The sequence below is a fragment of the Aquarana catesbeiana genome, linkage group LG04, assembly GCF_042186555.1.
Source record: "Aquarana catesbeiana isolate 2022-GZ linkage group LG04, ASM4218655v1, whole genome shotgun sequence".
Taxonomy (NCBI): Eukaryota; Metazoa; Chordata; class Amphibia; order Anura; family Ranidae; genus Aquarana; species Aquarana catesbeiana.
The window spans coordinates 1,700,841-1,726,268 of NC_133327.1; the positions used below are offsets into that span (position 1 = coordinate 1,700,841).

Consider the following 25,428-nt stretch of genomic DNA (forward strand, 5'->3'; position numbering starts at 1 on the left):
TGGGGCCAGTGACATCACTGGTTGTTAAGGATTCAGCAACGTCTGCACCCACTGATGTCCTTAACAACCACTGACAGCGGGAGGCTGTCATGTATAACAGTGGAAGTAATGCTGCTACTTACATGACATTCGGTTCCTGCTGAACAGGTAAATGTTACAGTATTTCAACAGTCAAGGTGGATGACAAGTCATACAGTAATTACAAAGGGAAAGGGTCTCCTGGATGATGTCATTAACCAAATATGGACGTGATGATATTTGCTCAGTGACGTCATGGGCATCCCAGTGACATCATTGCCTAAATATGGTCATCCCTATATATGGTCTATGATATCACCTGTGAGGCCCTGCCCCTTTGTATAAATTATATGGGCGGTTATCTGCCAGACCTTTTTTTTTTGCAGGATGGTCGTGTTGGACATTATGGTTCATGTTAATATTCATCAATGGATGACGCAATCGATGGTACATGGTTGGACTTTATTTTTATTAAAGGATTTGTCAAATACTGTGTGTGTTTGTTTTTTTTGTTTTTTTTTTACTGTTTATATTTTTTGTGGATGAGGTAGGGTACTTTGTGCCCCTTACTCATTCACATAGTGGGGATGGTACCTTATTGTTAAAGGGGGGTTCCAGATTTTGTTAAGCTCCTCAGCCAGCAGACCCCCACAACCACCCGGCCAGGGTTATGGGGAAAAGACCCTTGTCCTCCTCACCATGGGTTAATTATCACTACTGAACAAATAAAGATATAGTAATGTACCATCGTCTTATCAATTGAAGAAACAAAAGGCAGAAAATTTGAGGCAACTGTGGACTTTCATGGTACGGTAAAAAGACTCACTTACATAAATGTATAAAAAATATAAATTTATTTAAGGCAAATCATGATTAAAATAGACCTTTAGGGAGAAAATACAATACACATAAGCTTGGATCTCTGAAAAAGAACTGAAAGAGTAAACGTGTATTCATCCGGGAAGAGGGGATCAGATAATTGTCCTTAACATGTTTCGCGGTGAGACCGCTTCTTCAGGAGTGTACTTCAGAGTTTTTTTATATGTGTAGATATCTCTATAGAGAACAAACATATATATGGGAAAACTTTAAAACAGTTGAGTATATACAATAATAGTTGCAAAGATTTGGAGGAACATGGAATCCGACTCTGTCTGTCACAGAGGTGAACAACACCACAATCCAGCAACCAAAATCTGAAATATCTATAATACAATTCCACCCAATAGATGTATCCCCAAACAGAATGGACATATATAGCAAACCAATAGGACATCTCAGGCCCCGAAGGGCAATTTCCACCATGGGGACAAGGTGCTTTGCCAGGGGCTCCCTCCTGGGAAGATACCCCCTATGTTGTGGGCATGTAGCCTAATATGGTTCAGGACAGGGAGTGCAATGCCCGTCTCCTCCACTTTCTTGGCCTGGCTGCATTCTCAGCTAAGGGTCTGGTAGGGATATTTCAGGGGGACCATAGGGTTCCTGAATGATCTGGTATAGAACTTGAGACATAACTGTAACAAAAATCAGTCGGTGGAGGGGACATTAGAGTGTAAGCTCCTCTGGTACACAGACTGATGTGACTGGCTCAATGATCTCTGTACAGCACTGCAGTATATGTCAGAGCTATATAAAGGTATAATAATAATAGTGTGTGAGTGTGGGGGGGCATTAAAGTGTAAGCTACTCTGGTACAGAGACGGATGTGACTGGCTCGGTGTTCTCTGTACAGCACTATGGTATATGTCAGAGCTATACAAATGTAGAATAATAATAGTGTGTGACTGGGGGGGGGGACATTAGAGTGTAAGCTCCTCTGGTACAGAGACTGATGTGACTGGCTTAATGATCTCTGTACAGCACTGCGGTATATGTCAGAGCTATACAAATTTTATAAATAATAGTGTGTAACTGTGGTGGGGACAGGGCCGCTGATAAAGACATACAGCCAGTCCTCCTGTACTGGTCCCGTCCCCATCAGTTCAAAAGGGGGGCCCGGGCACCTGATGAGCAGGAGGGTCAGCTGTACTGTCTTATTGCAAACACCAATCCTCTTCTGCCTCCCCCTGCAGCACTGCCAGCTTCTCCTCCTCTTTCTCCCTCCGTCTGCACTGCAGGGGGATTGGTTCTAGCACATGCACCCCTTCCATCTGTTGTCTGCCCCCCCCCCCCATGTGCCCCTCTCCCCCGCAGTGCTTCCAGGTGCCCTCCTCTGCTCTGCTGCCAGCAGCTGCTGTGGGCACACAGGGGATGTTTCAGGATGGGGAATGGGGGAAGGGGCCATTAAATTTATCATTTATTGGCCCCTTCCTTTCCTGAATGAACACAGTTAGTGATCGGTACTAATCACTCCTGTGTCCATTCATCACTAAAGCACCATGACCTGTGTTTTTACGATGCTTCAGTTTGTGAATGAGCAAAAAACTTCAGAGCGTTTCCAATTCATTCATCTGTGCAGCTGGGGCTGCAGAGAAAGAGACCTAAAAATCTATGTCCTCAGTCACATCTGATTTAGGGGGGCTGTCAGGTAGGCTGTATGAGGCCCCGTGATTTCTAACAGCAGCCCTGGATGGGGACATTAGACTGTAAGCTTCTCCGGTGCAGAGACTGAAGTGATTGGCTTAGTGTTCTCTGTACAGCACTGGAGTATATGTCAGAGCTATAATAATGTGTGACTGGGGGGGGAGGGGGGCTTTTCGAGTGTAAGCTCCTCTGGTACAGAGACTGATGTGACTGGCTCAGTGTTCTCTGTACAGCACTACAGTATGGTGTCTTTTTATGAAACTGAGATCAGCGGCCATCCCGATTCTCACCGCTGATCTCAGGTCATTACGAGTTTATGAAACTGAGATAATCAGCAGAGAACATGTTCTCCGCTGATTATCTCAGCACAGTGAGAATCTGTAAGGGACTATGGAGTAACTGATCTCAGCACCTCACTGGCGATCTGTGACAGAATTCTCACTTTCTGATTCACCATTCCAGAGGTGGAGAATCAGAGAGAGAAGTGCAAAGCTGGCTGAGTATTCTGGAGAAAGCAAAAAGTCTTTTGACTTCTTTCTTTCACCGAACAGTCAGAGCACATCTTCCCCACCATTACACACCCCAGAACCAGCAAGTTAGGAATTTATAGTATATATATATATATATATATATATATGTGTGTGTGTTTATTTCAATGTGCATATATGTTTATTTCAATGTGCATATATATATTATATATATATATATATATATATATAAATCTGCATATGCAGATATATATATATAGATATAGATATATATCTATCTATATATATGTAGCACTGGTAGATTTTACAATCTATCGCTTATATGTAAATGTAGTGGGTCATCTGTGCTGTACATAGTTCAAATTCAATTTACGTGATTGAATGTGAAGGCTTCCCGCGGCCGTGTTCGAGGCCTGCCCCAGAGACTACCTGAACTGGAGCATAAGGAGTATATGGATCCGGAGAAGTCCACGTCAGGAACGGGTGAGAGATCAAAGGGGAACATATCTGGAACTCTTTGTAAATATTTGCCAGCGGAAGAGTTGAGAGACTCGTAGATAGATTCTATGTCAAATCTCTCCGGTGATGATGATTTGTTTGAGACAATGTCACAAGAACTATTGTGGGCCCAGTGTGAAGATGTTGCTTCTGCCCTCACTTTCTCAGAATGGACAGCCCTGGATTCTGGGAAGACATCACCTTGTGTGGAGCCGCACAGTACTACCAAAGAGACATTGTCGAAAGTTGCTAGTTTGCTTGAGTTTGAGCCGACACCTATCGGATCCATGGTGCGCAAATCACCAAATTCTTGTGTGCCTCCTGGTTTGGGGAAAAACAGAGCTTTGCCTAGACTTGCCCGTTTACAGAGAGTGCTCACCAAACGTGTTGCCAAAGAATATGGTCTGGAATTTCCTTATGTTACTCAGGGAATTATGCAGGAAATTGAGGCCAACCGGGAACAGTGGTACGTTGAAGCTGTTTGGGACTATTTGTCTGTACTAAAACCTTTCCGGAAAGCTGGGTATTCTACTGCTATGGATGAACGTTTCAATGGATGTTTGCTGCATTGGAACTATGGTCGGCACATCTATGCTGACAAGGTGGTCATTTGCAGATCGGGCAAGGATGACATTGTCTACTTTATCACCACTGTGGATAAGCAAGGGAAGAAATTGACATTACCAGATCCCCGGTTTTATTGGTGATTATGCGAAGAAACTGTTGTCTTCTGTTCTTCTAAAAAGAAATAAGAACTTTGGGGTATATAGCCAGATAGTGTTAGTGTTTAGAGATCTCCGTGGTCAAGAGATTTTTTTCACTCCAGCGCTTTTATATCCAAAGACTTCTGTGATAACCAAAGTTTCTTTTACTGGAAAAAATATAATATGCCCCAAGATAGGGATGGACTTTTCAAGTTACCTTAATTTATTTTCATTAGAAAGAAAATATGTGGGAAGAGAGTGTCATTCTTTTGTGGAATGAGGCTTTGCTCCTAAATTGTTTGGTGATATTACTGTACATTTCTGTGTGTGTTTAACTTTGTTTCTTTCAGGAACAATTAGATCTCCTATCAAGCTGTTAGGCTTTTCAGCTAGATAGATAGTGGGGTTTTGTGACGTGACTAATGTGATTTCTTTTGCTGATACGAATATGTTATTGTACAAATGTTTGAAACTGTAGCATTTCTATACTGTCTCTTTTTCTTACCCATCCAAGTTTAAAGTTCAAATACCTACTCTCAGGCTTGAGAGTCATATTTTGCCAGACATTGAGGACAACCTCTTTTGTAGTGGGGGGAGTATGTAGCGCTGGTAGATTTTACAATCTATTGCTTATATATTGCTTATATGTAAATTTAGTGGGTCATTTGTGCTGTACATAGTTCAGATTCAATTTACAGTTATGCCGCGTACACACGGTCGGACTTTTCGTCTACAAAAGTCCGACAGCCTGTCCGACAGACTTCCGGCGGACTTCCGGCGGACTTTCGGCGGACTTGCAGCAGACTTTCTAACGAACGGACTTGCCTACACACGACCACACAAAAGTCCGACGGATTCGTACGTGATGACGTACACCGGACTAAAATAAGGAAGTTCATAGCCAGTAGCCAATAGCTGCCCTAGCATGGGTTTTTGTCCGTCGGACTAGCACACAGACGAGCGGATTTCGGGGTCCGTCGTAGTTACGACGTAAAGATTTGAAGCATGTTTCAAATCTAAAGTCCGTCGGATTTGAGGCTGAAAAAGTCTGCTGAAAGTCCGGAGAAGCCCACACACGATCGGATTACCAGCCAGCTTTAGTCCGTCAGCGTCCGTTGGACTTTTGTAGATGAAAAGTCCGACCGTGTGTACGCGGCATTAGATTAGCCTCTGTTCCAGTTTGGCTGTGTTGCATGCAGTTCCACTTTCTGCCTGTGGGTGTCGTTGTCACTATGGGTGGGTGTTGGAAAGCAACAAGCTGAAGTATATGGGTGCTCTTCTGTCCCGTGGACGGCTCGGCGGAGGTGGTCCTCCGGGTTGCATTCTGGGAGAGAGTATTTATGGGACGGACGCCATGTTCCGGGGAGCTTTACCTCGTGGCCCTCCTGGCCTAGAGGCAAGTGTTAGTGAGTCCTACCTCGCGGCCCTCCAGCTTGGAGGGTTGCGTTGTGGCAGCCGTGCGGGTAGACCCAGAAGCCTGTCTGGGGACTGCTATCGCTGGGATGGTCCTGTGCTGTCTGTCCTGCGGGAAGAAGCCGGTCAAACGGGAAGATCCAGGGGAGGACCCATCTTGGAAGGGACCATGCAAGGCTGGTCTTAAGAAGGGCCTGGTGACTCGATTGGAGGACGCATCTTAAACGAATCTATCGCACAAGTACTGCCGGGTCGGCTTAAAGGTTCTGGTACTGTGTTTGCTGTTCATCGAAAACTACTATATCCTGTGGCAGAGGATTGTACGGGTTTTATTTCACTCAAGTCTGTGGCAGAGACTTTTTGTTCGTGCTGCGTTCCGGCTGTTAGGTTAGTGAGAGAGACCTATCCAGGCGGGCAAAGATTAAATCCTGAACGGACGATATATTCACCCTTGAGATTTAAATTCCTTAATGCTACACCAAGAAAATGTATTTGAACTTCCCTGCAACTCTTCTTCTACCTCTTTCCTGCTACTTCTTCCAGTTATCTCCCATTAAAACATTGGAAAAATACTAAAGTGACTGTTGCCTATATTATCTGATAACGAGCTCAACGAGGACCCTAGACCCGGTGTTGGTGAAACCACAGGTAAAAAAGTGACGGAAACAGCCCGCAATAAATCAGCAGCTCCACCGTGAGTTAGTGCTACATATATCTATATATATATATTTTTTTTTTTTTTTAGATGTTCACTTCTCTGGCTGGGTTCACACTTGTGTGATGCGTGAACCAGCGTGATTCCTGTGTGGGTTTCCACATCGCACCTACATTGACATCTGCGCACCCCAGCGTGTGTCAATGTAAAGTTAATGACACCCCCAGATCATTTCACAGATCGCAGTGCGAACTATGTAATGGTGCAGGAATCGGATCGCATGGGTGTTCACACCCATGCGGTCCGATTCCAGTGCGGACCAAATAAAGGGTCCTGTACCATTTTGGTGCAAATGCAATATGATTTAAGGCCAGTTCCCACTGCTGCGGTGTCCGAGATCGGATGTGATTCGCACCGCACTGCAGTGCAAAATCAGATCCGATCTCTGTGCGATGCAATTTCAGCCATACAGATAGTATGGCTGAATTCGCATTGCATTCGGACCAAACTCGTACAGGACCCTTTCATTGGTCCGCAGCAGAATCGGATCGCATGGGTGTTCACACATATGCGATCCGATTCATGTCCGAACTGTCATTTCGCAGTGCGATATGCGAGCTGAACTGGGGGTGTCGTTAACAATGTATTGACACTCCCCAGCAATTCGCATATGGCAGTGTGAACTGACATGCGAGTCGGTGCGATGCGGGAACCCGCAGTGGATTCGCAGTGTTCTCCCATCGCACTAGTTTATCAATTTTTATGTTTAGCAATTATGAAATATATTTTATTTTCATTCATTAATAAATATTTATACTTGTATACTTTATTAAAATTATTTTTTTAATGATTATAAATGTATTTTGCATTTATATGAATGGTGTATAGCTGCATTACATATGTGGATTACATTCATTTACTATACACCATTCACATTTAAATAGGGACATGTATGATCTTTAAATATTGAAAAAAATAATGTTTTTTTAATAATTAGGTTAATGTATATTGTGTTGGGGGGAATTTAACTTTATTATTTTATTAATATGTTGGGGAATAATGTTTGCTGATTCGTGTTAAACTATTTTACACTTCCTCATACTGTAATCCCGCTACATCACGTGAGATTACAGTGAGAGGAGCCGTTCTGAGGAATTCCCGGCGTTTGTAGATCGCTCCTCAACCATAGGCGTGCGTACAGGGTGTGCCGGGTGTGCCCAGGCACACCCTAATCACCCCATGCGCATTAGTGTTATCACTCTGTGTAGCAGCAGGAACATGGCTAAGATCTTCCTGTTACCTGCTCTGCCAAAACAAAAGTGTTTATGCTCTTCTCTTTCACTGTGCCGGAAGGGAGATCAATGTGCTGGGTTCATATACTGTATATGTAGACACATGCATGTGTGTTAGAGCTTAAGGGTGCACACCCTAATGCAATAGGCTGCGCACACCTATGTCCTCAACTCAACATGAAAAGCGATCTACAGACCTTCATAATCAGGCACTCAGAGGAGCGCGATCTCCTCTGAGAATGCCTGAGAACTGAATTGCGGTATTTTACCGCAGTTTCATAAAAGGACACCTATATGTCAGAGCTACATAAATGTATAATAATAAGTGTGTGACTGGGTGGGTCAGTATCCTCTGTACAATTATACAATGTAACACATACAGGAAACTAATCATCATCATAGTGCTACAAATGTTTTTAAACAGGAATTCTAAGATGATGCACACCGCCATCTTGTGATAGAAATGCTAACTGCAGCTCTGTTGCCTTGTAGAGCAGTGGATGGTTTATGCTGCAAACAAGTTCTGATCTCCACACACAGGTCGGACTACTTTCACTCTGTTGGTGACAATTTATGGGTGGGTGACAATTTCCCACAGAGACATTGTCAGAAGAGTTATAGAATAAAATAAGGTTGCTGGGCAACATTTTCATCCTAAATATAGAGCCATTTATCCAACTGTCCACCCAGAGCCTCTGGTTATAGACCGGATACATCCTAAATATAGAAACATTTATCCAACTGTCCATCCAGAGCCTCTGGTTTATAGACCAGGTACATCCTAAATATAGAAACATTTATCCAACTGTCCATCCAGAGCCTCTGGTTATAGACCAGGTACATCCTAAATATAGAAACATTTATCCAACTGTCCATCCAGAGCCTCTGGTTTATAGACCAGGTACATCCTAAATATAGAACCATTTATCCAACTGTCCATCCAGAGCCTCTGGTTTATAGACCGGATAGATTCTAAATATAGAACCATTAAGCCATCTGTCCATCCAGAGCCTCTGATTTATAGACCAGATAGATTCTAAGTATAGAACCATTAATCCAACTGTCCACCCAGAGCCTCTGGTTTATAGACCGGATAAATCCTAAATATAGAGCCATTTATCCAACTGTCCATCCCAGTGGCGGTGCATCCATTAAGGGCGCACAAGCCCAGCCCCCTCTACCACGCCACCTCCTTATATGACTAATGGATAGGTTCATGCATTGCATTAATCTATCCATGGCCACCGTTGCCACCCCCTATTCAGGCATTCGGCCCCTTTCAGGACGCCAGGCACCTGAATTACAGTGGCGGGGGTGTTTTTTTTTTTAAACACCTAATTAGAGCCATAGGCTCTAATAGGCTTCAAAAAAGGTGGACTCAGAGCGCAGAGCATTGCGCTCTGAGCCCACCCAGGTGTGTTAGAAAAGCAAATGAATATCTGCTTTTCTAACAATGAACCACCTCTCCGCCAATCAGAAAGCGCGGGTCTAATACCGGTCACTTGATTGGATGAAGGCAGAGTCAATTCTATTGGACACCTAGCGGAATGGAGAAAGAGACGCGGGGAAGCATTAAGAACAGCATGGAGGACCCGCTGCTCATCCCACACAGCTCGCCGCTGTCACCAGCTGCCTGACCCACCACCAAGATGGGGTAAGTGCTGGGCAGACAGCGGGCGGTGGTCACAGTTACTACATTTGATGGGACACAAGTCGCTGCATATGATGGGCACAAGTGGCTGCATATGATGGACACAAGTGGCTGCATATGATGGGGCACAAGTGGCTGCATATGATGGGCACAAGTGGCTGCATATGATGGGGTACAAGTGGCTGCATTTGATGGGGCACAGTGGCTGCATTTGATGGGCACAATGGCTGCATTTGATTGGCACAATGGCTGCATATGATGGGGCACAAGTAGCTGCATATGATGGGGCAGTAGTGGCTGCATATGATGGGCACAAGTGGCTGCATATGATGGGCACAAGTGGCTGCATATGATGGGACACAAGTGGCTGCATTTGATGGGGCACAAGTGGCTGCATATGATGCGCACAAGTGGCTGCATATGATGGGGCACAAGTGGCTGCATTTGATGGGGCACAGTGGCTGCATTTGATGGGCACAATGGCTGCATTTGATGGGCACAATGGCTGCATTTGATGGGGCACAAGTGGCTGCATATGATGGGCACAATGGCTACATATGATTGGGCAGAGTGGCTGCATTTGATGGGGCACAGTCGCTGCATTTGATGGGCACAATGGCTGCATTTGATGGGCACAAGTAGCTGCATATGATGGGGAAGAAGTGGCTGCATTTGATGGGCACAAGTGACTGCATATGATGGTCACAAGTGACTGCATATGATGGGGCAGAAGTGGCTGCATATGATGGGCACAAGTGGCTGCATATGATGGGGCACAAGTGGCTGCATTTGATGGGCACAACAGCTGCAATTGATGGCACAGTGGCTGCATTTAATGGGGCACAAGTGGCTGCATATGATGGGCACAATGGCTACATATGATTGGGCAGAGTGGCTGCATTTGATGGGGCACAGTCGCTGCATTTGATGGAGCACAGTGGCTACATTTGATGGGACACAAGTGGCTGCATATGATGGGCACAAGTGGCTGCATATGATGGGGCACAAGTGGCTGCATATGATGGGCACAAGTGGCTGCATATGATGGGGCACAAGTGGCTGCATATGATGGGGCACAAGTGGCTGCATATGATAGGCACAAGTGGCTGCATATGAGGGGGTACAAGTAGCTGCATTTGATGGGGCACAGTGGCTGCATTTGATGGGGCACCAGTGGCTGCATATGATGGGCACAATGGCTGCATTTGATTGGCACAATGGCTGCATATGATGGGGCACAAGAAGCTGCATATGATGGGGCAGAAGTGGCTGCATATGATGGGGCAGAAGTGGCTGCATATGATGGGCACAAGTGGCTGCATATGATGGGGCACAAGTGGCTGCATATGATGGGGCACAAGTGACTGCATATGATGGGGCACAAGTGGCTGCATATGATGGGCACAAGTGGCTGCATATGATGGGGCACAAGTGGCTGCATTTGATGGGCACAACAGCTGCAATTGATGGCACAGTGGCTGCATTTGATGGGGCACAAGTGGCTGCATATGATGGGCACAATGGCTACATATGACTGGGCAGAGTGGCTGCATTTGATGGGGCACAGTTGCTGCATTTGTTGGAGCACAGTAGCTACATTTGATGGGACACAAGTGGCTGCATATGATGGGCACAAATGGCTGCATATGATGGGGCACAAGTGGCTGCATATGATGGGGCACAAGTGGCTGCATATGAGGGGGTACAAGTGGCTGCATTTGATGGGGCACAGTGGCTGCATTTGATGGGGCACCAGTGGCAGCATATGATGGGCACAATGGTTGCATTTGATTGGCACAATGGCTGCATATGATGGGGCACAAGAAGCTGCATATGATGGGGCAGAAGTGGCTGCATATGATGGGCACAAGTGGCTGCATATGATGGGCACAAGTGGCTGAATATGATGGGGCACAAGTGGCTGCATATGATGGGGCACAAGTGGCTGCATTTCATGGGCACAACAGCTGCAATTGATGGCACAGTGGCTGCATTTGATGGGGCACAAGTGGCAACATATGATGGGTACAATGGCTACATATGATTGGGCAGAGTGGCTGCATTTGATGGGCGCAATGGCTGCAATTGATGGCACAGTGGTTGCCATTTATTCAACTGTCCATCCCAGTGGCGGTGCATCCGCACAGGCCCCGCCCCCTCTACCATGCCACCTCCCTATATGACTAATGGATAGATTCATGCATTGCATTAATCTATCCATGGCCGCCGCTGCAACCCCCTATTCAGGCATTCAGCCCCTTTCAGGACGCCAGGCGCCTTAATTACAGTGGCAGGGGTGTTTTTTTGAAACACCTAATTAGAGCCATAGGCTCTAATAGGCTTCAAAAAAGGTGAACTCAGAGCGCAGAGCATTGTGCTCGGAGACCACCCAGGTGTATTAGAAAAGCAAATGAATATTTGCTTTTCTAACACTGAACCGCCTCTCCGCCAATCAAAAAGCGCGGGTCTAATACCGGTCACTTGATTGGATGAAGGCAGAGGAAATTCTATTGGACACCTAGCGGAATGGAGAAAGAGACGCGGGGAAGCATTAAGAACAGCATGGAGGACCCGCTGCTCATCCCACACAGCTCGCCGCTGTCACCCGCTGCCTGACCCGCCACCAAGATGGGGTAAATGCTGGGCAGACAGCGGGCGGCGGTCACAGTTACTGCATTTGATGGGACACAAGTGGCTGCATATGATGGGCACAAGTGGCTGCATATGATGGGCACAAGTGGCTGCATTTGATGGGCACAAGTGGCTGCATATTATGGGGCACAAGTGGCTGCATATGATGGGCACAAGTGGCTGCATATGAGGGGGTACAAGTGGCTGCATTTGATGGGGCACCAGTGTCTGCATTTGATGGGGCACCAGTGGCTGCATATAATGGGCACAATGGCTGCATTTGATTGGCACAATGGCTGCATATGATGGGCACAAGTGGCTGCATATGATGGGGCACAAATGGCTGCATATGATGGGGCACAGTGGCTGCATTTGATGGGCACACAGCTGCAATTGATGGCACAGTGGCTGCATTTGATGGGGCACAAGTGGCTGCATATGATGGGCACAATGGCTACATATGATTGGGCAGAGTGGCTGCATTTGATGGGGCACAGTCGCTGCATTTGATGGAGCACAGTGGCTGCATTTGATGGGGCACAGTGGCTGCATTTGATGGGCGCAATGGCTGCAATTGATGGCACATTGGCTGCATTTGATCGGCACAAGTGACTGCATTTGATGGGGCACAGTGGCTTCATTTGATGGGCACAGTGGCCGCATTTGACGGCACAGTGGCTACATTTGATGGGCACTGTGGCTGCAATTGATGGCACAGTGGCTGCATTTGATGGGCACAGTGACTGCATTTGATGAGCACAGTGGCTGCATTTGATGAGCCAGATACATACTAAATATAGATCCATTTATCCAACTGTCCATCCAGAGCCTCTGGTTTATAGACCAGATACTTCCTAAATATATAGAGCCATTTATCCAACTGTCCATCCAGAGCCTCTGGTTTATATTATTATTATTATTATTATTATTATACAGGATTTATATAGCGCCAACAATTTGCGCAATGCTTTACAACAAGGGGGCAGACAGTACAGTTACAATACAATTCAATACAGAAGGAATCAGAGAGCCCTGCTCGTTAGAGCTTACAGTCTAGAAGGGAGAGTCAAGTGGAACAAAAGGTAGTAACTGTGGGGGGTGAGCTGGTGAAGAAAACGAAAATACAGTTGTTAGGTGTGGGTAGGATAGGCTGCCCTGAAGAGGAGGGTTTTTAGGGATCATCTAAAACAGTGGTTCTCAACCCCTCTAGTGCCGTGACCCCTTGATAAAATTTCCCAAGTTGTGGGAACCCCTAACAGTAAAATTATTTCCGTAGCGTGGGTTGTCAGCACCCAAGGCAAGACAAGTAATTTGCGCCCCTAACTCACGGACATTTAGCGCTCCCCGAGTCCCTTCCACTCATACAGTATTAAAACCCCTTATGGTACATTTTAGGATGTACCACTCTTTCTCTTTGTTCTCCTTTCTTTCCCTTTTATCTCTCTCTATCCTATTTTCTTGTTTTTTTTTTTTTTACCCCCATCCCTCTTTCTAGCCGTATTTCTTGTTCTTTCTCTAATTCTTTTCTCCCTATTTCTTTGTTCCTCCTCCTCTTTTCCTCTCCCTTCCATGTATTCTCTATTTTTAATCCTTCTCTTACTCCTTGGTGGGGGGATGGGGGGGGATGGGATCAGTGGCAGTGCTAGTGGGAGTTCTGATCAGACAACTTAGGTGCTCTTGATCAAGGTCATCTGCTGATCTGAGAACTGTAGTGGGGACTTTTAATGGCAACTCTAATCACAGGTGTAGCACTAACTCTCGGTGGAGCTGCTGGTTTAAAGCGGGCTGTTACCTTCACTCTCGCCACCTCTGTTTCACCGGCACCGGGTCTAGGGTCCCGTTGAGTTTACCTCTGGACGATATAAGCACCAAACACTTGAGTATATTTTCCAATGCTTTAATGAACAAGTAATACAGGAAGTAGCAGGAAAGAGGCAGATGGAAATTTGCAGGGAAGCTCAAATACCTTTCCTTAGTATTCTTTAGAACATTCTTTGGAATTGAACACTTGTAGTTGAATGCGCTCCCCTTGTGGGATTCAATCTTTGTCCGCCTGGATAGGCCTCTCTCACTTGCCTAGCAGCCAGTACATAGCACGAACAAAAGTCTCCGCCACAGACTTGTTTGGAATAAAACACTTTCGATCCTCTGCCACAGGATGTATTGGTTTGCGATGCATGTCCGACACAGTACTTGAACCTTTAAGCCAACCCGGCAGTACTATGCAGTAAGATTACTTCAGGATACGTCCTCCAACCGAGTCACCAGGCCCCTCTCCAGACTAGCACTCTGCATGATCCTTCCATGACGGGTCCTCCCCTGGGATCTTCTCGGTTGCCCAGCTTCTTCACCAAGGATAGACAGCTCAGGACCATTCCTCTGCTGCCGTGGTAGGCCCCAGACAGTCTTCTGGGCCCCCCCACACGCCGCAGCGATGTGGGCCTCCGGAACGAAGGACCACAAGGTGGTACTCTCAACGCATACCTGTCGGCCAGGAGGGCCAGCAGGTGGCTGAAAAACGAACCCCTAAACATGGCGTCTGTCCCATAAATACCCTCTCCCAGAATGCAACTCGGAGGACCACCTCCACCGAGTTGTCTCCGGGACAGAGGAGCACTCATCCGCTTCAACACGTTGCTTTTCCAACACCAGCCCATGGGGACAACAACACCCACCGGCACAGTGTGGAACTACACGCAACTCAGCCAAGCTGGAACAGAGGCAAATCTAAATTCCTCTAACAAGTAACCCACAAGATTTACCTATTAGCGGTAGATTAAAAATCTACCAGCGCTACACAGGTAGTGTTACTCACTATGTCTGGGACTTCGTGGTGTCTCGCAGCAGTGACACCTATGCCGAAATCAGGCGATGGGGTCTCCTCCGGCTCCTCCCACTTCACATTTCCCACCAGTCAGCTGACCTCTAGTCTCTGCCCCCCACCCATGCCGTGAACTGAGCGGCTGCGGGCGGCCGCGAGCTCCAGGGACAGCCCTGCTGGGCGGCCACGAAAAGGCTGGGAGAGCGGTGCAGGCTTCAGGAACAGCCTAGAATTCTCTGACCCCCGGCAAATCGTCATTCGACCCCTGAGGGAGTCCCGACCCCGGGTTGAGAACCAATGATCTAAAAGCTAATAGAGTAGGAGATAATCGGACAGATTGGGGTAAGGAGTTCTATAGGATTGGAGGGGCTCTGGAAAAAAACTGGAGCCGAGCATGGGAGGAGGTGATGAGGGAGCTAGAGAGCAGGAGGTCTTGAGAAGAACGAAGAGAACGATTAGGTTGGTATTTTGAGACTAGGTCAGTGATGTAGCTGGGGGCAGAGTTGTGGATGGCTTTGTAAGTAGTTGTTAGTATTTTGAATTTAATTAGTTGGGTAAGTGGAAGCCAGGGAAGGGATTGACAGAGAGGAGTAGCAGACACAGAGCGATTGGTAAGGTGGATGAGTCTGGCAGCAGTATTCATGATGGACTGAAGGGGGGATAGACTACGTAGAGGTAAGCCAATGAGGAGGGAGTTGCAGTTGTCAAGGCAAGAGATGACCAGCGAGTGAATTAAGAGCTTTGTTGTGTCATTGGTTAGAAAGGGGCGTATTTTGGAGATGTTGCAGAGTTTGAGGCGGCAAGACTTGGACAGTGATTGGACGTGGGGCTTAAAGGAGAGTTCAGAGTCCAGGACTACATCTATGACCTTGGCATGCGGGGATGGGCTTATGGTTGTGCCATCGATTTTGACAGAGAGATCAGGGAAAGGAGCATATGGGGGAGGAAAAATGATAACTTTGGTTTTGGATAGATTAAGTTTGAGGAAGTGGTGTGACATCCAGACTGATATATCTGATAGTAAATTAGTGATACGTGAGGAGACCGAAGGAGTGAGCTAAAGGAAAGAGAAATAGATTTGGGTGTCATCAGCGTAGAGGTGGTATTGGAAGCCATGGGAGGCTATCAGCTGACCCAGGGAGGAGGTGTAGATTAAAAAAAGGAGAGGTCCAAGAACAGAACCTTAAGGGACCCCAACAAAGAAAGGAAGAGGAGAAGAGGAAGTAGAATTGTAAGCAATGCTAAAGATGCGGTTGGATAAGTAGAACCAGCGAAGAGTACAGTCATGGAGACCAAAGGTGTGGAGTTTTTTTGAGGAGGAGGGGGTGGTCAACCGTATCAAAGGCAGCAGAGAGGCTCAGGAGTAGAAGTACAGAATAGTGTCCATTGGTTTTAGCCGTTAGTAGATTGTTTGTTAGTTTTAGGAGAGCAGTTTCTGTGGAGTGTTGAGGACGAAATCCAGACTGAAGGGGATCAAGAAGGCTATTATCAGCAAGGTGTTCACTCAGTTGGTTGTAGACCAGACATTCAAGGAGTTTGGATAAAAAGGGGAGCAAGGAGATGGGGCGAAGATTGTTAAGATTGGATGGGTCCAGTGAGGGCTTTTTAAGTATGGGGCTGACAAGTGCATGTTTTAGAGAGTTGGGGAAGATGCCAGAAGAGAGGGAGAGATTGAAGATGTGGGTTATAGAGTATAGAAAAGAGACAGAGGGTGAACGTAGCATTTGCAAGGAAACAGGATCCAGAGGGCAGGTGGTAAGATGGATGTTAGCAAGTTGTTTAGAAACCTCGTCTATAGTGGTGGGGTTGTAAGAGGGAAGTAATAATTGTATCTGCGGGCATGAAGTGTAAAGCATGGAGGGTATCTGAACAGTAGAGATCTCCTCGCAAATTGTATCAATCTTCTGTTTGAAGTGATTGGCGATCTCCTGGGCAGTGAGTGAGGTGGTGGGTGGAGGCAGTGGAGGACGAAGTAGGAGAGTTGAAGGTAGAGAAGTGTTGATGGGGACGGGATGATAAGGTGTCAATGAGAGAGATAAAATAGGTCTGATTGGCAGTGAGGAGGCAGGAATTGTATTTTTGGAGGGCAGATTTATACTGGTTGAAATCTTTCTGAGACTTCAGGCGCTCAAGAGCAAATACATGCTAAATATAGAGCCATGTATCCAACTGTCTATCCAGAGCCTCTGGTTTATAGACCGGATACATCTTAGATATAGAACCATTTATCCAACTGTACATCCAGAGCCTCTGGTTTATAGACCAGATACATCCTAAAGAGAGAGCCATTTATGCAACTACCTGTCCCGAGCCTCTGGTTTATTGACCAGGTACATCATAAATATAGAGCCATTTATGCAACTGCCCGTCCAGAGCCTCTGGTTTATAGACCAGATACATCCTAAATATAGAGCTTTTTATCCAACTGTTCATCCAGAGCCTCTGGTTTATAGACCGGATACAGCCTAAAAATATAGCGATTTATCCAACTGCCCATCCAGAGCCTCTGGTTTATAGACCAGATACATCCTAAATATAGAGCTTTTTTTCCCAACTGTTCATCCAGAGCCTCTGGTTTATAGACCGGATACAGCCTAAAAAACTAGCGATTTATCCAACTGTCCATCCAGAGCCTCTGGTTTATAGATCAGATACTTCCTAAATATATAGAGCCATTTATCCAACTGTCCATCCATACCTCTGGTTTATAGACCAGATACTTCCTAAATATATAGAGCCATTTATCCAACTGTCCATACAGAGCCTATGGTTTATAGACCAGATACATCCTAAACATAGAGTCATTTATCCAATTGTCCATCGAGAGCCTCTAGTTTATAGACCGGATACATCCTAAATATAGAACCATATATCCAAATGTCCATCCAGGTGAGATCAGGCGCATTCAGAGTGATGTGGCCATAGGCCGTTGAATCAAAATATAAATTGCATTTCTGTACATTTGTTTTTGGTTCCTAATATAACAATGAGGAGAAAATGAAGCCTTCAGCTAATATTTTATAACACACATGACTGAAACATTTTACATATACATAGCGATCTGTATATAGAGAAGATATGTACAGCGTTCTGGACAACTGCCACATAGTGAATAAAGCAGGAAAAATAAATATTAATGCTATTATTAATGAGATTTCCTTTGAACATCTCTATGACGATGGCACTCTGAGCCTGCAAATAACTTTTCCAGCTTGCAGGGCAGCAATAAAAGCACCAACAGAGGGAGAGTGATCATCACTGGGGTCGTTTAACGCTGCAGTTAACCACTTACACACACAAATAATTGTGGCAGCAGCATGTTTTAACGAAAGCGTGCATTGTTCACATTATCTACTGTAGAAATTCTGACCAGCATTCTAGACCCCTGTCAGTTCTGACCTCTGGCTTGTTCCTAGATATCTGTGTCTTCTGCCTGTCCTTATGCCTGGTTTGGTGCTGGTTATCAGTGTCTGCTGTCCTTCTTGACTCCTGGCTTGTTCTGGTAATCTAAATCTACTACCCATCCTGACTTCTGGCTTATTCCCGGTAATGTTTTGTCTGCTACAAGTTATAACCCCTGGACATTTCCTGGTTGATCATGTCTGCTGCCCATCCTGACCTCTGGCTTGTTCCTTCTTTTGTGTGTCTGCTGTTCATGCTGACCTCTGGCTTGTTCCTTCTTATCCGTGTCTGCTGTCCATGCTGACCTCTGGCTTGTTCCTGGTTTTCTGTGTCTGCTGTCCGACCTGACATCCGACTTGTTCCTGGTAATCTGTCACTGCCACCCATCCTGACCTCTAGCTAGTTACTGGTTATCTGTGACTGCTGAGCTTGTTCCCAATTATCCTTGTCTGCTGTCCCTCGGATTTGTTATTGGTTTTGTGTCTGCTGCCTGTCCTGACATCTGATTTTTTCCTTGTTATCCTTGTCTGCTGCCAGTCCTGACTAGGGATGGGTGAACAGTTCGGCCCGAGCATAAGTTGTTCGGACGTGTGGCGAACAGCCAAACAAATGGGTCGTTCGACCGTTTGTTCAGCCCCCCCGAACCGACCACAATGCATTGCGGCGCTGAACAGTGCATTGCAAGCTCTGATTGGCTGAAGCAGTGAAAGCTTCAGCCAATCAGGGCACAGAGCACTGTCAGAGTCATGATTGGACACTGTCATCATGACTTTATCCAATCATGGCTCATTCCCGCCCCACAGTATAAAAGTATTCTTTCAATGGAAGCCATTTTCAGTGTGATTTTGGTGTGGAGAGAGATAGAACAGGGCTCTGTTCAGTGTTATCAGTTAGTTAGTGTGGTATACTGTGCTATTTTGCTTCAATTGTCAGTGTAGAATATTAGTTTAGTGTCAGTCTAGGGATAGTGTGAGTGTAGTGAGGAGGACCATCATTCAGCTTTGCATAGTGTGCAGCTAGAGTAGGGACATCTCAGATAGTGTCACTATAGTGTAGCGAGATCGTGTCATTCATACATACATTAGTGTAGAGTAGGGATAGCTCAGATAGTTTCAGTGTAGTGTAGTGAGACCATGTCAGTAATCTTGACATTAGTGTATAGCTAGAGTAGGGACAGTTCAGATAGCGTCAGTGTAGTGATGGTTGAACAACGTCTATTTGATATACTGCAAGTTTAACGCCATTTACTTCTGTGTGCGTTACTGCCATTTTAACGCCATATAGTTTTGTGTGCGTTACTGCCAGTTTAACGCCATATAGTTCTGTGTGCGTTACTGCCAGTTTAATGCCATATAGTTTTGTGTGCGTTGCTGCCAGTTTAACGCCATATAGTTCAGTGTGCGTTACTGACAGTTTAATGGCATATAGTTCTGTGTGCGTTACTGCCAGTTTAACGCCATATAGTTTTGTGCATTACTGCAAGTTTAACTCCATTTACTTTTGTGTGCATTACTGTCAGTTTAACGCCACAAGTTTTGTGCGTTACTGCCAGTTTAACGCCATATAGTTCTGTGTGCGTTACTGACAGTTTAATGCCATATAGTTCTGTGTGTGTTACTGCCAGTTTAACGCCATACAGTTCTGTGTGCGTTACTGCCAGTTTAATGCCATATAGTTTTGTGTGGGTTACTGCCAGTTTAACGCCATATAGTTCTGTGTGCGTTACTGACAGTTTAACGCCATTTACTTCTGTGTGCGTTACTGCCATTTTAACGCCATATAGTTTTGTGTGTGTTACTGCCAGTTTAACGCCATATAGTTCTGTGTGCGTTACTGCCAGTTTAATGCCATATAGTTTTGTGTGCATTACTGCCAGTTTAACGCCATATAGTTCTGTGTGCACTACTGCCAGTTTAATGCCATATAGTTTTGTGTGCGTTACTGCCAGTTTAACGCCATATAGTTCTGTGTGCATTACTGCCAGTTTAACGCCATATAGTTTTGTGTGCGTTACTGCCAGTTTAACGCCATATAGTTCAGTGTGCGCTACTGCCAGTTTAATGGCATACAGTTCTGTGTGCGTTACTGCCAGTTTAACACCATATAGTTTTGTGCATTACTGCAAGTTTAACGCCATTTACTTCTGTGTGCGTTACTGCCAGTTTAACGCCATATAGTTTTGTGCGTTACTGACAGTTTAACGCCATACAGCTCTGTGTGCGTTACTGCCAGTTTAATGCCATATAGTTTTGTGTGGGTTACTGCCAGTTTAACGCCATATAGTTCTGTGTGCGTTACTGACAGTTTAACGCCATTTACTTCTGTGTGCGTTACTGCCATTTTAACGCCATATAGTTTTGTGTGTGTTACTGCCAGTTTAACGCCATATAGTTCTGTGTGCGTTACTGCCAGTTTAATGCCATATAGTTTTGTGTGCATTACTGCAAGTTTAACGCCATATAGTTCTGTGTGCACTACTGCCAGTTTAATGCCATATAGTTTTGTGTGCGTTACTGCCAGTTTAACGCCATATAGTTCTGTGTGCATTACTGCCAGTTTAACGCCATATAGTTTTGTGTGCGTTACTGCCAGTTTAACGCCATATAGTTCAGTGTGCGCTACTGCCAGTTTAATGGCATACAGTTCTGTGTGCGTTACTGCCAGTTTAACACCATATAGTTTTGTGCATTACTGCAAGTTTAACGCCATTTACTTCTGTGTGCATTACTGCCAGTTTAACGCCATATAGTTTTGTGCGTTACTGACAGTTTAACGCCATATAGTTCTGTGTGTGTTACTGACAGTTTAATGCCATATAGTTCTGTGTGCACTACTGCCAGTTTAACGCCATATAGTTCTGTATGTGTTATTGCCAGTTTAACGCCATACAGTTCTGTGTGCGTTACTGCCAGTTTAACACCATATAGTTTTGTGTGCGTTACTGCCAGTTTAACGCCATATAGTTTTGTGTGCGTTACTGCCAGTTTAATGCCATATAGTTCTGTGTCTGTTACTGCTAGTTTAACGCCATATAGTTCTGTGTGCGTTACTGCCAGTTTAACGCCATATAGTTCTGTGTGCGTTACCACCAGTTTAACGCCATACAGTTCTGTATGCGTTACTGCCAGTTTAACGCCATATAGTTTTGTGCATTACTGCCAGTTTAACGCCATATAGTTCTGTGTGCGTTACCACCAGTTTAACGCCATACAGTTCTGTATGCGTTACTGCCAGTTTAATGCCATATAGTTTTGTGCATTACTGCCAGTTTAACGCCATATAGTTCTGTGTGCGTTACTGACAGTTTAATGCCATATAGTTCTGTGTGCATTACTGCCAGTTTAACGCCATATAGTTCTGTGTGTGTTATTGCCAGTTTAAAGCCATACAATTCTGTGTGCGTTACTGCCAGTTTAACACCATATAGTTCTGTGTGCGTTACTGCAAGTTTAACACCATTTACTTTTGTGTGTGTTACTGCAAGTTTAATGCCATATAGTTCTGTGTGCATTACTGCCAGTTTAACGTCATATAGTTCTGTGTGCATTACTGCCAGTTTAACGCGGGACAGGCAAGGGGGGCAGCGGAACTGTAGGTGGAAGTGTCATGGGAGGAGGTTGGCGAGACAGGAGGGGGGCAGCAGGACAGGAGGGGGAAGTGTCATGGAATGGGGGCAGTGGGACAGGTGGGGGGCAGCATCGAAGATTAGAGGCAGTGTCTCAGGTGGGGGGCAGTGGGGCAGGTGAGAGGCAGTGTCACAGGTGGGGGGCAGAGGGACAGGTGGGAGGGAGTGTCACAGGTAGCGGGGCAGCGGGACAGGTGGGGGGCAGCGGGACAGGTGGGAGGCAGTGTCACAGGTAGGGGGCAGCGGGACAGGTGTGGTGCAGCAGAACAGGTGGGAGGGAGTGTCGCACACACCTAGGGAAGCACCAGTCATCCCAGCTCTCACATGTCCAGCAGTGCCAGGAGGGTTAGCTGAGCCTGTGTCCCATCTCCACCAGGATCTCTGGCGGCAGCTGCAAGAAAGGGGGGACTTCTTCACCCTGACCTCTTCCTCCATGGGCCCCTCCGCTGACACAACTGGCCCCACCCACCCCACACTGGTACCTGACCAGAGCTTGCATGCACAAAAGAGGGGGGCTCCTCCCCCCTGATGTCCTCCTCCAACCTGGGGCCCTCCGACCTGGCACCTGACGTCACTCCACCCCGCACAGCTTCTGACAGCGGGCCTGACCTGCACACACGTTGGATCCGCCCATCTCTCCACCCTCCCCTGCATCCTAACAGCCGGTCCACTCTGACGGTAGCTGCCTCGTGTTAAGGATAGTCCGGGTTATGACCTGTGGTCTGGGCCCCCTCGGACGAGCGGGCCCCTTACGTGTGTACCGGCTGTACCCCCCTGATGGCGGCCCTGCTAATCACACTAGCTACCCGCTTGTAGCTTAAATATAGATGTTTACACTGAAAAAAAGGTCATTTTAGCCAACTTTTTAGAACTGTCAGTAAATTTCACACCCTGATGGCCGGCCGTCCTGGGGCCCCAGACTCTGAGGGGCCATTATAATATGGGTGGGTTTGATGGCTGTCCAGGGGCCCCAGACTCTGAGGGGCCATTATAATACGGGTGGGTTCAATGGCTGTCCAGGGGCCCCAGGCTCTGGGGGGGCATCTAAATAAGGGTGGGTTCGATGGCTGTCCAGGGGCCCCAGACTCCCGGGGCCCTTATAATACAGGTGGGTTGGGTAGCTGTCCAGGGGCCCATTATAATACAGATGGGTTCGATGGCTATCCAGGGGCCCCAGGCTCTGAGGGGCCATTATAATATGGGTGGGTTTGATGGCTGTCCAGGGGCCCCAGGCTCTGAGGGGCCATTATAATACGAGTGGGTTTGATGGCTGTCCAGGGGCCCCAGGGTCTGGGGGGCCATTTTAATACAGGTGTGTTTGATGGCTGTCCAGGGGCCCCAGGCTCTGAGGGGCCATTATAATACGAGTGGGTTTGATGGCTGTCCAGGGGCCCCAGGCTCTGGGGGGGCCCATTATAATATTGGTGGGTTAGATGGCTGTCCAGGGGCCCCAGGCTGTGAGGGGCCATTATAATAAGAGTGAGTTTGATGGCTGTCCAGGGGCCCCAGACTCCCGGGGGCCATTATAATGCAGGTGGGTTGGGTAGCTGTCCAGGAGCCTATTATAACATGGGTGGGTTCAATGGCTGTCCAGGGGCCCCAGGCTCTGGGGGGCCATTATAATAAGGGTGGGTTCAATGGCTGTCCAGGGGCCCCAGACTGTAGGGGGCCATTATAATACGGGTGGGTTCGATGGCTGTCCAGGGGCCCCAGGCTCCCGGGGGCTATTATAATGCAGGTGGGTTGGGTAGCTGTCCAGGGGCCCATTATAATACGGGAGGGTTCGATGGCTGTCCAGGGGCCCCAGGTTCTGAGGGGCCATTATAATATGGGTGGGTTTGATGGCTGTCCAGGGGCCCCAGGCTCCCGGGGGCCATTATAAAACAGGTGGGTTGGGTAGCTGTCCAGGGGCCCATTATAATACGGGTGGATTCAATAGCTGTCCAGGGGCCCCAGGCTCTGAGGGGCCATTATAATATGGGTGGGTTTGATGGCTGTCCAGGGGCCCCAGGCTCCCAGGGCCATTATAATAAAGGTGGTTTGGGTAGCTGTCCAGGGGCCTATTATAATACGGGTGGGTTTGATGGCTGTCCAGGGGCCCCAGGCTCTGGGGGGCCATTATAATACGGGTGGGTTTGATGGCTGTCCAGGGGCCCCAGGCTCTGGGGGGCCATTATAATACGGGTGGGTTCGATGGCTGTCCAGGGGCCCCAGGCTCTGGGGGGCCATTATAATACTGGTGGGTTTGATGGCTGTCCAGGGGCCCCATTGTTACATGGGTGGGTTGGGGAGCCCCGAGCTGAGTGGGGGAACAGATGAACACTCCGGGGGGGAGGGGTCACCTTGTATTCTCAGGCTGGTTTGTCTCTTTATCAATCCACGTGTCCGTGTACTATGTCAGACGCAGCCACGCCCACTTATACATCGAACCGCGCCCACTCGTCCTGTCACCAACAGAGATGTGGACAGAGATGTGGGATGGGGGGGAGTGGGCGGAGCTATCACAATGAGGAGGGCGGGAATACACGGTTACAAACAGACATGTGTTTAAAAGTGGGCGGGACTGTCAATGGTGATCGGGAGGGTGGGCGTGTATAAGCAGCGCTTATAGGAGGAGCTGTAATATTACAGCGCTGGGTGGGCGGGGCTGTAGGTGACGCTAAATCCGGTTGGTGGAGGCGATTGTGCTGAGAGATGACGCGGGGGTGGGCGGGTCGTTTCTGGGAAGAAGATGGCGGGAGAGGCAGGCAGAGCGCGATCACACAGGTAGGCGCACATGTGTGTCCGAGTGGTCGGGCTCTGTAATGTCACCTGACACCCTCATCCTCCACAATACATGTCCTCTCCTCCCTCCTATATCCAGCTCCTACACCCTGACACTGAGCTCACCCAGGGACAGCACAGATCAGCAGACCTCCATGGAGTAGGGAAAGTTCAGGCCAGCTGGTGTAGGTGAGGATGGAAATGTGGCCTGGTCTTAGACTACTTACCATGGGGTAGGTGAACGCTCTGACCCCCAGCAGTGGTCTTCAAACTGCGGATCTACTGACACCCAGGGTTGGGCCACCATTCCTCCCAGTGGCACCCAAGGTTCTTGGGGGTAAAAGGAATGTTCTAGTGATGTTTTTTGGGGTAGATGGAATGCTGGGGCCTCCGGTGATGTTCACTGGAGGCCAGAACATTCCATCTACCTCTGAGAACATCACCGGAGGCCTCAGCATTCCATCTACCCCCAAGAACATCACTAGAGCGTTCCTTCTACGCCCGAGAACATCACCGGAGGCCAGAGCATTCCATCTACCTCCAAGAACATCACCGGAGGCCCCAGCATTCCATCTACCCCCGAGAACATCACTGGAGGCCAGAGCATTCCATCTACCCCCGAGATGTTCTCAGGGGTAGATGGAATGCTCTGGCCTCCAGTGATGGTCTAGAGAGCAGTGGTCTTCAAACTGCGGATCTGCTGTCACCCAGAGTTGGGCTCGCAGTGGCGCCCAAGGTTCTTGTGGGTAGAAGGAACGCTCTAGTGATGTTCTCGGGGGTAGATGGAATACTCTGGCCTCCGGTGATGTTCTCGGGGGTAGATGGAATACTCTGGCCTCCGGTGATGTTCTCGGGGGGGGGTAGATGGAATACTCTGGCCTCCGGTGATGTTCTCGGGGGGGGGGGGGTAGATGTAATGCTCTGGCCTCCAGTGATGGTCTAGA

At 47.3% G+C, this 25,428-nt stretch overlaps 1 protein-coding gene across 1 annotated transcript in view; it reads left to right on the forward strand.

Moving 5' to 3' along the window:
• Positions 1 to 24,358: 24,358 nt before the first annotated feature.
• Positions 24,359 to 25,428, forward strand: part of LOC141138984 (uridine-cytidine kinase-like 1) — a 33,298-nt gene continuing 32,228 nt past the window's right edge. Inside the window, exon 1 of the mRNA XM_073624725.1 lies at positions 24,359 to 24,487. Coding sequence (XP_073480826.1) covers positions 24,453 to 24,487 — 35 coding nt within the window. The 5' untranslated portion in view covers positions 24,359 to 24,452. The remainder of the gene's footprint in view (positions 24,488 to 25,428) is intronic.